The 13,287-nt window shown below is 44.8% G+C and overlaps 1 protein-coding gene across 1 annotated transcript in view; it reads left to right on the plus strand.

Annotated features, from left to right (window-relative positions):
* The first annotated feature begins 199 nt into the window (after nt 1–199).
* The window catches only part of LOC127567967 (interphotoreceptor matrix proteoglycan 1), a 228,691-nt gene continuing 215,603 nt past the window's right edge, over nt 200–13,287 (plus strand). Inside the window, exons 1-2 of the mRNA XM_052011209.1 lie at nt 200–400; nt 874–933. Coding sequence (XP_051867169.1) covers nt 200–400; nt 874–933 — 261 coding nt within the window. The remainder of the gene's footprint in view (nt 401–873; nt 934–13,287) is intronic.

Consider the following 13,287-nt stretch of genomic DNA (forward strand, 5'->3'; position numbering starts at 1 on the left):
CCCGTGGCTCCCCATGAGCTAGTACAGCTGCTGCTTTCCAGCGTTTGTGGTGCCCTATATCCACGCGCTAGATGACCCTGGGGAGCACCCGGCATACAGCGGCCACCGGGACAAGAGGGCCATCACAGAGGTGGAGAGGTTTTGGATGATAGCCTTTCCCACGTATGGCACGGCCCAATTGTCCCATGAGGTCATCCATATGGCCAGCGTGCTTGGGGTGCTGGCCAATGAAACGGCAGTGGCACTGCAACGTACTGAAGACACCCTGAGGCGGACGACAATTGAGCTGATGGTTGTCAGGATGATCGCCCTGCAGAATCGAATGGCTGCTCACATTGGAGACTCAGTGGCTAAAATTCAAAAAACGAGGGACCAGCTCCTCCAGCACAACACCTCATGGGCAAACTGGTGGCTGTTTGGGTCTCTGGGGGATGGTGGGCAACTGTCATCCACTGGGCAGCTGCTCTCATTTTCATTGCTATCTGTATATTATGCTGTGCTTTCCAGGTTATTAAGAGCATGTCTGCCCTTCATTAGTACTGTACACTGACACATAGTTCTAGACTTAGTCATAGTTATTACCATGATTGGCGAGTGGTGTAGCTTTCGAGGGGTGGGTTGCACTGTGGAGGGCCGTGGCTGTCACGTGACAGCACTGCCAATTACCTGGTCGAAAGACACACCACTGTCAATCAAGGTTTGGCTCCACCCCACCCATCAGTGCACACCTAGCCATTGGCCTTTTGTGATCCATTGGTCCTTGCTGGCACTGGGTCATTGGCCTTTTTGAACTACCTGGAGTGGACCCCCCAGCCCTCCAGCACTATAAAGAGTGCCTCATTTGCCCGGTTCATCCTCTTTGATTGTTCCGAGGGATTCACCCTGCTTCATCCCAGGCCGAGGAACTGTGGAACAGCGCTGGAGAGCCCGTTGGTAAGGTGTGCACTTCAACAGGGTTAGGAATGTTCTAAGTTAGTATCCCCAGTAGCACAGAGCCGTGCCTGCACTGAGTCAAGGGGTGGCGGGTATCGTATTGCTTTTCCTTGATTGTCTATACCCAGTTTGGGGTGTGTGTGTGTGTGTGTGTGTGTGTATTCTACCCTTGTTGCGATTTTCCTACTTTCTCTATCACCAGTGCGCATGTGTGTGTGTTGCCCCCGTTATCTTTTCCCTGTGTTTGTCTTTGTAAAAAAATCATTTATCTCTAAGACTGTGTTCAGAGTCCTTGTCCTTCGAGACCTCGAATCTGTTTCACAACAGGAGGCAAAAGACAGGAAATTATAGGCCGGTTAGCCTGACTTCATTGGTTGGTAATATTTCTGAGTCCATTATTAAGGATGAGGTTTCGGGGTACTTGGAAGCTCATGATAACATAGGCCGAAGTCAGCATGTTTTCCTTTAGGGGAGATCTTGCCTGATAAATCTGTAGGAATTCTTTGAGGAAGTAACAGGCAGGATAGATGAAGGAGAGTCGGTGGATGTTGTTTACTTGGATTTTCAGAAGGCCTTTGACAAGGTGCCGCACATGAGGCTGCTAAACAAGATAGGAGCCCATGGAATTCCAGGAAAGGTACTAGCATGGATAGAAGATTGGCTGACTGACAGAAGGCAAAGAGTGGGAATAAAGGGGACTTTTCTTGTTGGCTGCCAGTGACTAGTGGTGTTCCGCAGGGGTCGGTGTTGGGTCCGCTACTTTTCACGGTATATGTTAATGACCTGGATGACGGAATTGATGGCTTTGTGGCCAAATTTGCGGATGATACAAAGATAGGCGGAGGGGCAGGTAGTGTTGAGGAAGCAGGGAGTCTGCAAAAGGACTTGGACAGATTGGGAGAATGGGCAAAGAAGTGGCAGATGGAATACAGTGTAAGGAAGTGTACGGTCATGCACTTTGGTAGAAGGAATAAAGATGTACACTATTTTCTAAACGGGGATAGAATTCAGAAATCAGAGGTGTAAAGGGACTTGGGAGTCCTAGTGCAGGATTCCCTAAAGGTTAACTTGCAGATTGAGTCAGTAGTAATTGGAATTGGTTTATTATTGTCGCTAGTACCGAGGTACGGTGAAAATTCATACAGATGAATTCATCACACAGTGCAGTGAGGCAGTACAATGTGAAACAATACAGAATGCAGAATAAAGTGTCACAGTTACAGAGAAAGTGCAGTGCAGGCAGACAATAAGGTGCAAGGTCATTATGAGGTGGATTGTGAGTTCAAGAGTCCATCTTATTGTACTAGGGAACTGTTCAATAGTCTATAATACAATGTTCAATTATATAACAGTGGGATAGAAGCTGTCCATGAGTTTGGTGGTACGTGCTTTCAGGCTTTTGTATCTTCTGCCCGGTGGGAGAGGGGAGAAGAGAGAATGTCTGGGGTGGGAGGGGCCTTTGATTATGTTGGCTGCTTTACCGAGGCAGCGAGAAGTGCAGGCATAGTCCATGGAGGAGAGGCTGGTTTCTGTGATGTGCTGAGCTGTATCCACAACTTTCTGCAGTTTCTTGCAGTCCAAGGAAGGCAAATGCAATGTTAGCACTCATTTCGAGCAGACTAGAATAGAAAAGCAAGGATGTAATGCTGAGGCTTTATAAGGCATTGGTCAAACCACATTTGGAGTATTGTGAGCAGTTTTGGGCCATATATCTAAGGAAGGATATGCTGGTGTTGGAGAGGGTCCAGAGGAGGTTTATGAGAATGATCCCAGGGGTGGAAGGGTTAATACATGAGCACTGTTGGATGGTTCTGGGTCTGTACCCACTAGAATTTAGAAGGATGAGTGGGGATCTCATTGAAACCCACTGAATATTGAAAGGCCTGGATAGAGTGAATGTGGAGAGGATGTTTCCAGTAGTGGGAGAGTCTAGGACCAGAGAGCACAGCCTCAGAATAAAGGGATGGCACTTTAGAACTGAGATGAAGAGGAAAATCTTCAGCCAGAGGGTGGTGAATCTGTGGAATTCGTTGTCACAGACGGCTGTGGAGGCCGTGTCATTGGGTACATTTAAAGCGGAGGTTGATAGGTTCTTGGTTTGTAAGGCTGTCAAAGGTTACGGGGAGAGGACAGGAGAATGGGGTTGAGAGAGACAAATAAATCCACTGTGACTGAATGGCAGAGCAGACTCAATGGGCTGAATGGCCTAATTTTGCTCTTCGGTCTTATGGTCCTATGGTCCAATCAGAGTCATAGGGGAAGAACAGCCAGTCAGGCTTAGTAAAGAAGGAGAGGGATAGGAGAGAAGCACTTCAATATATGTCAAATCAGATTACCACAAAGGGACTGCAATAATTAATGCTACCTGACAGAAATATTTTGTAAGTTTTTTACTTAAGTGGATGAAGCGATTCAGGACATAAATCAAAATGTAGTTGAAATAATGAATTTATCTACTGTAGATTAAATTTGTCACCTTTTTAAAGAGAATAGTTTTATTAAAGAACAAATGTGTACACATTTAAAATGACAGAAGGACCCATCACAATCCTCTCTAAGCCACCTGACAAAAGGAAAACATAATTGTTAGATCTCGTGCTGAATTCCTGTGAGATATATCATGAAACCAGTAATAACAACTCATTTGTGACTGTTATGAGCATTTAATACAGGTATGTGATTGTGAGAGAGGTATATTCTGTCTGCTCTTTTGAAATCATTTTGCTTTGCCTTATTGTTCATTAATTACCAACAACCTCTTGATCGATTTCATTTACATAGTAGATTACATCAACCATAAGAATTATTTATCATTTAAACTGAATTGACACTGTACATCATTTATTCTGCAATAAAGCTTCTTTTGACTGTGTGAATTTGTAAAGCCATGCCTAATGATCCTTCTTGAATATTTTGAGGTCACTAATGTGGTTTATGGATGTTATTCAATTTTCACATAAGAAGTGGCTAATTAAAAGGAGAGTGCATGAAACTGAAAGCAACCCATAGGCATGAGAAGTCAATCAGGTAATGGGTGGGAGACAAGAAGGGAGTAGTGCAATGGAGACTCAAGAGACTGCAGATGCCAAATCTGGAGCAACAAACAAATTGCTGGAGGAACTCAGCAGGTTGAGCAGCAAGAGTGGGATTGTACTCATATGGCTGGAGTTTAATCCAGCCAAGTGTGAGGTGTTGCACTTCCGGAGATCAAATGTACAAGGATGTTTAATGGCAGGATCCTTAACAGTGCTGATGTACAGAGGGATCTTGAGGTCCAAGTCCATACCTCCCTGAAAGTGGCTGCACAGGTTGATAGGCTGGTAAAGAAGGTGCGTGGCATGCTTTAGTTGAAACATTGAGTTCAAGTGTCAGGAAGTCATGTTGCAGCTTTATGAAATTCTAGTTAGGCCACATCTGGAGTACTGCATTCAGTTCTGGTTACCCCATTACAGGAAGGATGTGGAGGCTGTAGCGAGGGTGCAGAAGAGGTTTACCAGGATGCTACCTGGATTAGAGGGCATGTGCTATAAAGTGAGACTTGGGTTGTTTTCTCTGGAGCGACAGAGACTGAGGGGAGATCTGATAGAGGTTTATAAGATTATGAGAGGCATAGATAGAGTAGACAGCTGGTATCTTTTTCCCAGGGTTGAAATGTCTAATACTAGATGTCATGCATTTAAGGTGAGATGGGGGTAAGTTCAAAGGAGATGTGCAGGGTAAGTTTTTTTGCACAGAGAGTGGTGGGTGCCTGGAATGTGCTGTCAGGGGTGGTGGTGGAGGCAAATGAGTCAGAGGTGTTTAAAAGGCTCTGAGATAGGCACATGAGTATACAGAGAATGGAGGGATATGGACATTGTGCAGGCAGAAGGAACTAGTTTACTAGGCTTTTAATTAGTTTGGCACATCATCATGGGCCAAAATGTCTACTCCTGTACCATACTCCTCTGTTCTCTGTTCTGTGTATGTGTGGTTATGATTACAATGCCTCCCAGTGTTCTGATCTGGGGTCAGAGTTTCTCACTACTGTCATAAAAGGCTTGGATGTAGAAATGAGCAACATGTACTTAAGTTTGGTGATGACACTAAGTTAGGTGGCAGAGTAAATACTGTATGTGGGAGAAAATTACTGTAGAGAGATGCTGTTAGATTGAAGTGACTGGCAGATGAATTGAGTGTGGGGAAGATAAATGGTCACACACTATTGACCAAGCAAAGGTAGGTCAAGGAGTTCCCTCTCACTTAATGTTGCTGAGCCCAAGTCAGAACTGAGATTGTTAGGTGTTTTGGGGTATGGATATTAATGACCACATGGCAAGACTGGTAGTTTGGAATTGCAGATCAGCCTCGATGTAACTGAACATTGTAAGGGGGTGACTCTATCTTGGGAAACACAGATTACCCAGACAGGTCTGTTGAATGCTCACCAGTGCCTCTACTTCCTCAGGAGGCTAAAGAAATTTGGTTTGTCCCCTTTGACCCTCACCAATTTTTATCGATGCACCATAGAAAGCATCCTATCTGGATGTATCATGGCTTGGTATGGCAACTTGTGACTGCAAGAAACTGCAGAGAGTTGTGGATACAGCTCAGCACATCACGGAAACCAGCCTCCCCTCCATGGACTCAGTCTATACTTCCGCTGCCTTGGTAAAGCAGCCAGCACAAACAAAGTCCCCATCCACCCGGGACATTTTGTTTTCTCCCCTCTCCCATCAGGCAGAAGATACAGGAGCCTGAGGGCATATACCACCAGGCTCAAGGACAGCTTCTATCCCACTGTGATAAGACTATTGAATGGTTCCCTTATACGATGAGATGGACTCTTGACCTCATAATCTACCTTGTTATGACCTTGCACCTTATTGTCTACCTGCACTGCACTTCCCCGTAGCTGTGAAACTTTACTCTGTATTCTGTTATTCTTTTTACCCTGTACTACCTCAATGCACTGTGTAGTGAATTGATCTGTACGAATGGTATGCAAGACAAGTTTTTCACTGTACCTCGGTACAAGTGACAATAATAGACCAATACCAGTGAATAGTGCCACTTATTGGTTCACAGAGAGGTGTTAGCCTTCATTCACATTAGAATACAACGACATAGAATAGACACATGATCCATAACAGATAGAACAATTCAACTTCATTCGATTCAGTCAGGTGGCTAATGAGCAGCAGGATAGCTCAGTGTTGGCAGCTCCTGGTAGTCAACTTCTTCTTGGTCATCTTCTGGCATATGTTTACCGACCCTTGCCCCTCACACACCTGCTTAAATACTCCATCCCAATGGGTTGCTGAGGGCTCCCTATCCAGCACTGTTCTAATTGTGAATCAATCACCACAGATAGGTACCAAACATGAGCATTGCTGTGTTAAGTAATGGGTCATGTCCATTCTCATTTCTGGCTTTATTAATGTATACTTCTTGTACCTTGTTTGAACAGCTATTCCAGCTACAGGCCATTCTGAGGCATGAGGCTAATTTATCTGTCTGGATGTGTTTATAATAAGGCCTTCCTTCTCCTTGTATATGTTCCAGCTAACCCAGTATACTCCCAGAGAAACGTGGTCTGGCCTTACATTGAGGCCCATAACCTGTCTATTTGGAGCTGTGATCCGTCCTCTATCATTATGTCTTAGACACCAGCATTAGACAATATTTGGAGTAATTATATTCATTTTAAGCTCCTGATTATAAATCTGGTAATTAGCTCATTACCTAAATTCTGTCATATTATATTTGCGTGTTAAAATTCTAATAATGTTATAATGTCATAATGACTTGAGGCTAAATAGACAAATAGCCTCTGACATGTGCAAAGTGATGCATCTTGGAAAGTCAGATATGGGTAGAACATATGCCATAAATGATTGGGCACTAAGGAATGTTGATGAACAGAGACCTTGGGGTTCAAGTCCATAGTTCCCTCAAAGTGGCAACGCAGGTAGATAGGGTGGTTAAAAAGGCATATGTCATGCTTGTCTTCATAGGTTGGGGCATACAATGTAAAACTTTGGATGTTATGTTGCAACTTTACAAAACACTGGTTTACTGCACTTGGAGTATTGTGGGCAGTTCTGGTTGCCACACTATAGGAAGGATGTAGTTGTGCTGGGGAGAGTGCAGAGGAGATTCACCAGGATTGGCTTTGTGGACTTTAGTTCTGCAGCGAGATTAGATAGACTGGACTTGCTTTCCCTGGAGCAAAGGAGGCTGAGGGGTGACCTAATAGAGGTATATAAAATTATAAGAGGCATAGAAGGGGTATGTAGACAGAATCTTTTCTTTCCCATGGTAGGGGTATCAAAAACCAGAGGGCATTGTTTTAAGGTTGGGGGAAGGAGATTTAAAGGGGATTTGAGGGGAAAGATTTTTACACAGAGGGGTTGATATCTGGAACATGCTGTCAGAGGAGATGGTGGAATCAGATACAATCATTACATTTAAGGGGCATTTAGAGAGACATTGGAATGGACAAGGCAGAGAAGGATATGGGCATAATGCAGGCAAATAGGATTAGTGTAGATGGGCAAAAGGTCAGCATGGATGTGGTGGGCCAAAGGGCCTGGTTTCTGTACTGTACGATTATGCTCCATTGTTCATTTTGTTCTATGTTGCTTTCAGTCCATTATGCTGTCCACTGACAGTGCCTCACTCATTTTAAACCCCTGAAGCCAAATTCTGCAACCAACTCCCATATCCATAAGAGTAACCAAATGGCCTCCAGAGCTACTATATTTATCGTTACTTTAGTGTTGGTTCCCCACCTCAGGCAAGTTTCCAGCAAAACATAGGCTCCTAACATCAAAGCTGCCCCAAAACAAACTTATATAACAGATCAGTCCAGATAACTAACACAATAGCATGTTGGTTTGTATTTAAAGAGGAATGACCTCTCTGATATGCAAAGCAACAATTCTTTATAAGACTGCAACAATAAACAACAGGAAATAAAAAGAAAGTAAAGTACAACATGACACCAACAGTTATTACTGATAAAAGTGGCATGATTTCTTGGTATAAGTGGGCAGATGCCTACAGCAGAGAGCTCCAGCAGTTACCAAAGTTGGCAGTGAGACAATTTTGTGTTAGAAACAGTGGAAAGGTGCTTATCAGAATAGAAGTGGTATATAATTCAGAAAAAGAATGTTGACTACATATATCAACATGCCCCTTACCAAAGGGAAGAGAGTCAGTAAAAGACTAGTCAGGACAAATGGCCATCATTAACATTTCAGGGTGAGGTAGCTAATGGCTCTAATAGCACTTCAGGGCGAAAGAGGTTGAAAGTTGTTAGCCCTCACTTGGCCTTCTCTGTAACGTCAGAAATCACAACTAATCTCATCAATCCTGATGGCTGAATGTTGGTCAATAATTTCCAGATCTTCAGAGTAACAACTCAGGCTCCTCAGGGTCAAAGAGCACATCAGCTAAGCTCCGGAACAAGAATTTTCCCAGTCATCATTGAAGGGCTTTGCCAGATGAAGTGTGGGTTTCACAGAAAATGTTGAGCACACAAAAGCTTCAAGATCTTTATGATACATAAATCCTGGACTCAGATAACCAACTGGCCAGCCTTTACTACATCCACAGGTACAATCTCGTGGCTAGACTCCATCATCTGAAACATGAGCTGGCAGCATTCTTGAAGAACACCACCAAGGGTTTGGGGGGTTTCCTCTGCAACTGAGGAAACCACCTTCACCCCCTACATCTGGAAAGGGGAACTGCATGTAACCCCCTAATTTGGCATTACTGAAGATTGTATTTCAAGGAGCACCAGCACAGTTCTATACATCGGTGACTGTAATAGCCACCATACAAGGTGGGATGACAAAGCAAACTAAACTAACAATGAGAACCTCACTGGATGCCTGTGAAGAAGTGAAGCTGAACTTTGATCTGAAACTGCCAACATCTTTCTGCTGGAGACACAAGAGACTGCAGATGCAGGGTTTCGACCTGAAACATCAACAATTCCTTCACCCCCCCCCCCACCCCCCACAGATGCTGTTCAACCTGCTGAGATCCCCCAGCAGATTGTACGTTGCAATGCAACAGCCCAGTCCTCATAATCATTTCCAAGGACCACAACTTCACCCATGTGACAGTGGACATCCTGACCCCTCCAACAACTGGCCGAGGTCAATCATTACCCACATTGGCATCAAAACCCCTGGGGTGATGATGAAATAAATCTCTTCATGGAGCTGGACTGAAGTTCCCTTTCCTTGATAGGGAGTGAAGATGCTCACAGAAATATAGAATCACACAGCACAGAAACAGGCCCTTCAGCCCACCATGTGGATGCTGACTGTACTAGCACTGGGTCCATAGCCTATTATGCCTTGGCAATTCAAGATTTCCCAGATACTTCTCAAATGTTGCGAGATTCTCTGCCTCCACCTCCTTCTCAGACAGCGTGTTCCAGATTGCAACCACCCTCTGAGAGATAGAGTTCTTCCTCAGATCTCAACTAAACCTTTTGCTCCTTACCTTAATCCTGTGCCCTCCTATAGGCAGGCACAATACTGTAGTGGTTAGTGTAACACAGTTACAATGCCAGCGACCCGGGTTCAATTCCCGCCGCTGTCCGTAAGGAGTTTGCACGTTCTCCGCGTGACTGCGTGGGTTTCCTCTGGGTGCTCTGGTTTCCTCCCACATTCCAAAGATGTATGTGTTAGGAAGTTGTGGGCATGCTATGTTTGCGCCGGATGCGAGGCAACACTTGTGGGCTGCCCCCAGAACACTCTACACAAAAGATGCATTTCACTGTGTGTTTCGATGTACATGTGACTAATAAAGATATCTTATCTTATCTTATCTGGTCTCATATACCTCTGCCGTGGGGAAAGGTTTCTTACCCTCTCTATGGATCTCATAATTCTGTATAGCTCTATCAGGTCCCCCCTCAGCCTCCTCTTCTCCCAGGAAAACAAACCCAGCCTGTCCAATCTCTCCTCATAACTGAAACATTCCTTCCCAGGCATCTTGGCCTATGTGTGGCTCCAATTACACATAAACGGGGCTGAATGTTAACTAGCCTTGATGCATCTGGATGCATCTGGTCACTCTCAGTTGTATTGAACTGCTAACAACGACTCAACAGGAAGTCCTATCACTACCTTCTCAGGCCAACCGGGAATGGGTTAATAAACAACATCCTTGCCTGCAGAACCCACATGTCGTGAATAAGTTAAAGAAAATCTGGCCAGAACACCAGCAGAAATCCATTACTAATGTGCAGATGGTGGTTTGGTTTGGTAATTGTTGTCTGCGTGGAGTGTGCATGTTCTCTCTGTGACCTCGTGGGCTTCCTCTAGGTACTCCCGTTTTCCTCCCACATCCCAAAGATGTGCGGGTTGATAGGTTAATTGGCAGCTGTTAATTGCCCTTGATGTAGGTGAGTGGTAGCATCTGAGGGGGAGGGCTGATGGGAATGTGAGAGAGAATAGGTTACAGGGAATTAAGTGGGAGAATGGGATTGATGGAACTGCTCCGAGAGCTAAAATAGCTGTGAACCAACAACCAAATTCGAGATTTTCACCAGAGGAATGAACTTGGTGGAGAGTATCTTAAGCTTGTATCCTGGTGAATCTCCTCTGTACCCTCTCCAGTGGCTTATTCAGTTTCAGGGGAAGCTACTGAGGGCATGATGATCCAAATCGCTGTCATCACCATCACCACCATCAGGAAGAGCGTTCTTGGGGGAGTTCTTGGAACCGGATATTCTCAGCTGGGTAAAGGGACTGAGGACCTGCTCCTGCAGTAAAAGTAGCTGGGCATCTAACAGATCATGAAGCCTTTACTGGAGTCTCTTGACTCAACTGGGTGTTAGTAGAGGATTGAATGTGTTATCTTCAAAAGTCACAAATTGTAATTTTCACATTGCAGCTTCTGGGATCCACAGAAGAGTTTAACTGGTAAAGAATGGGAAGGCGATCAGTTTCGTTCATATTCTCCACAGAATTTCTTCATCTTTGTGTTCTCACTGGCCACGGGAGTAGTGCCAGATGGTTGGAGGGTGGCAAATGTTGTTCCTTTGTTCAAGAAAGGGAGTAGGGATAACCCTGGGAATTACAGGTCAGTGAGTCTTACTTCAGTGATGGGCAAGTTACTGGAGAAGATTCTTAGAGACAGGACTTATGGGCATTTAGAGAAGCATAGACTGATTAGGGATGGTCAACATGGCTTTATGAGGAGCAGGTCGTGCCTCACGAGCCTAATTTAATTCTTTGAGGATGTGACAAAGCACATTGATGAAGGTAGAGTGGTGGATGTGGTGTACATGGATTTTAGTAAGGCCTTTGATAAGGTTCCTCATGGAAGGATTATTCAGAAAGTCAGGAGGAATGGGATCCAGGGAAACTTGGCTGTGTGGATTCAGAATTGGCTCGCCCATAGAAGACAAAGGGTGGTGGTAGATGAAGTGTATTCTGCTTGGAGGTCGGTGACCAGTGGTGTTCTGCAGGGATCTGTTCTGGGATACCTGCTCTTTGTGATTTTTATAAATGACTTGGATGGGGATGTGGAAGGGTGGGTTAGTAAATTTGCTGATGATACAAAGGTTGATGGTGTTGTGGATAATGTAGAAGGTTGCTATAGATTACAACAGGATATTGATAGAATGCAGAGGTGGGCTGAGAAGTGGCAGATGGAGTTTAACCCAGATAAGTGTGAAGTGATACACTTCGGGAGATCGAATTCGAAGGCAGAATACAAGGTTAATGGCAGGACTCTTAGCAGTGTGGAGGAACAGAGCGATCTTGGGATCCACATCCATAGATCCCTCAAGGTTGTCACACAGGTCAATAGGGTTGTTAAGAAGGCGTATGGAGTGTTGGCCTTCATTAGTCAGGGTATTGAGTTCAAGAGCCCCGAGGTGATGTTGCAGCTCTATAGAACTCTGGTCAGACCACACTTGGAGTATTGTGTTCTGTTCTGGTCACCTCATTATAGAAAGGATGTGGAAGCTTTAGAGAGGGTACAGAGGAGATTTACAAGGATGTTGCCTGGATTGGAGTGTGGCGGCACGGTAGCGTAGCGGTTAGCGTGACGCTATTACAGCGCCAACGATCGGGGTTCAATTCCCGTCGCTGTCTGTAAGGAGTTTGTACATTCTCCCGTGTCTGTGTGGGTTTCCTCCGGGTGCTCCGGTTTCTTCCCACATCCTAAAGACATACAGGTAGGTTAATTTGGGGTTTAAAATGGGCAGAGCGGACTCGTTGGGCTGAAAGGGCCTGTTACCACGCTGTAAATAAAATTTAAAAAAAATGTCTTTAGAGGATAGGCTGAGCAAGCTGGGGCTTTTCTCTTTGGAGAGAAGGAGGATGAGAGGTGACTTGATAGAGGTGTATAAGATGATAAGAGGCATAGATTGAGTGGACAGTCAGAGACTTTTTCCCAGTGTGACAATGGCTAACACGAAGGGACGTAATTTTAAGGTGATTGGAGGAAGGTATAAGGGGATGTCAGGGGTAAGATTTTACACAGAGAGTGGTGGGTGCGTGGAATGTACTGCTGGCAGAGGTTGTGGGGGCAGATACATTAGGGACATTTAAGAGACTCTTAGGTAGACACATGAATGATAGAAAAATAGGGGGCTATGTGGGAGGGAAGGGTTAAATAGATCTTAGAGCAGAATAAAATGTTGGCACAACATTGTGGGCCGAAGGGCCTGTACTGTGCTGTAGTGTTCTATGTTCTATGTTCCATAGATTGCACACACATACTAGGAGCAGCCGCTGTCAACAACACTGTGCAAGAATCTAAATGCAATGGGTAAATGTTTCCAGAAATGGAAGCTCACAGCAAACCCCGAAAAACAGCAGGCACTTCATTCCATTTAACCACAAGAATGCCAAACGTAGCTGGAAAGTGACCCGCTCTGGGAACACTGTGAAGCAAGACCTCACTCCATTCTCTCTCAGAATGAAGCTGGACTGTGCACCAACCTTCTATCACCATGTTAAGAAGGGAGTCACCAGGTAAAGATAAAGGTCAACCAAGTCCATGAAACAGTAGTCGCTAGCCGGGGGCATCAGCATGAGTACTGAAGGAGTCAGCGGTGACCCTTGATCTATTGGTGTCCAACTGTGGACTTCAATGCAGTGTATCTCTGGAGCTCTTGTCAACAGCAACATCTTGGTTACTCATGTTGCTAAACCCAAGAGATATCAACATAAAGTAAAACCAGAGGATCAGCAGCAAATGATTGACCTACTGGCAGTGATGCTGGACAGACTATGTACCTTGTTAGAGTGGACGGAGGAGTCCAGCTAGACAGATTATGGATCAATGATGCAGCCCCCGCAGGGATATCTTCTGTGGCCAATTAACAGTCCAATAGGA

Source organism: Pristis pectinata, chromosome 3, assembly GCF_009764475.1.
Source record: "Pristis pectinata isolate sPriPec2 chromosome 3, sPriPec2.1.pri, whole genome shotgun sequence".
Lineage (NCBI taxonomy): Eukaryota > Metazoa > Chordata > Chondrichthyes > Rhinopristiformes > Pristidae > Pristis > Pristis pectinata.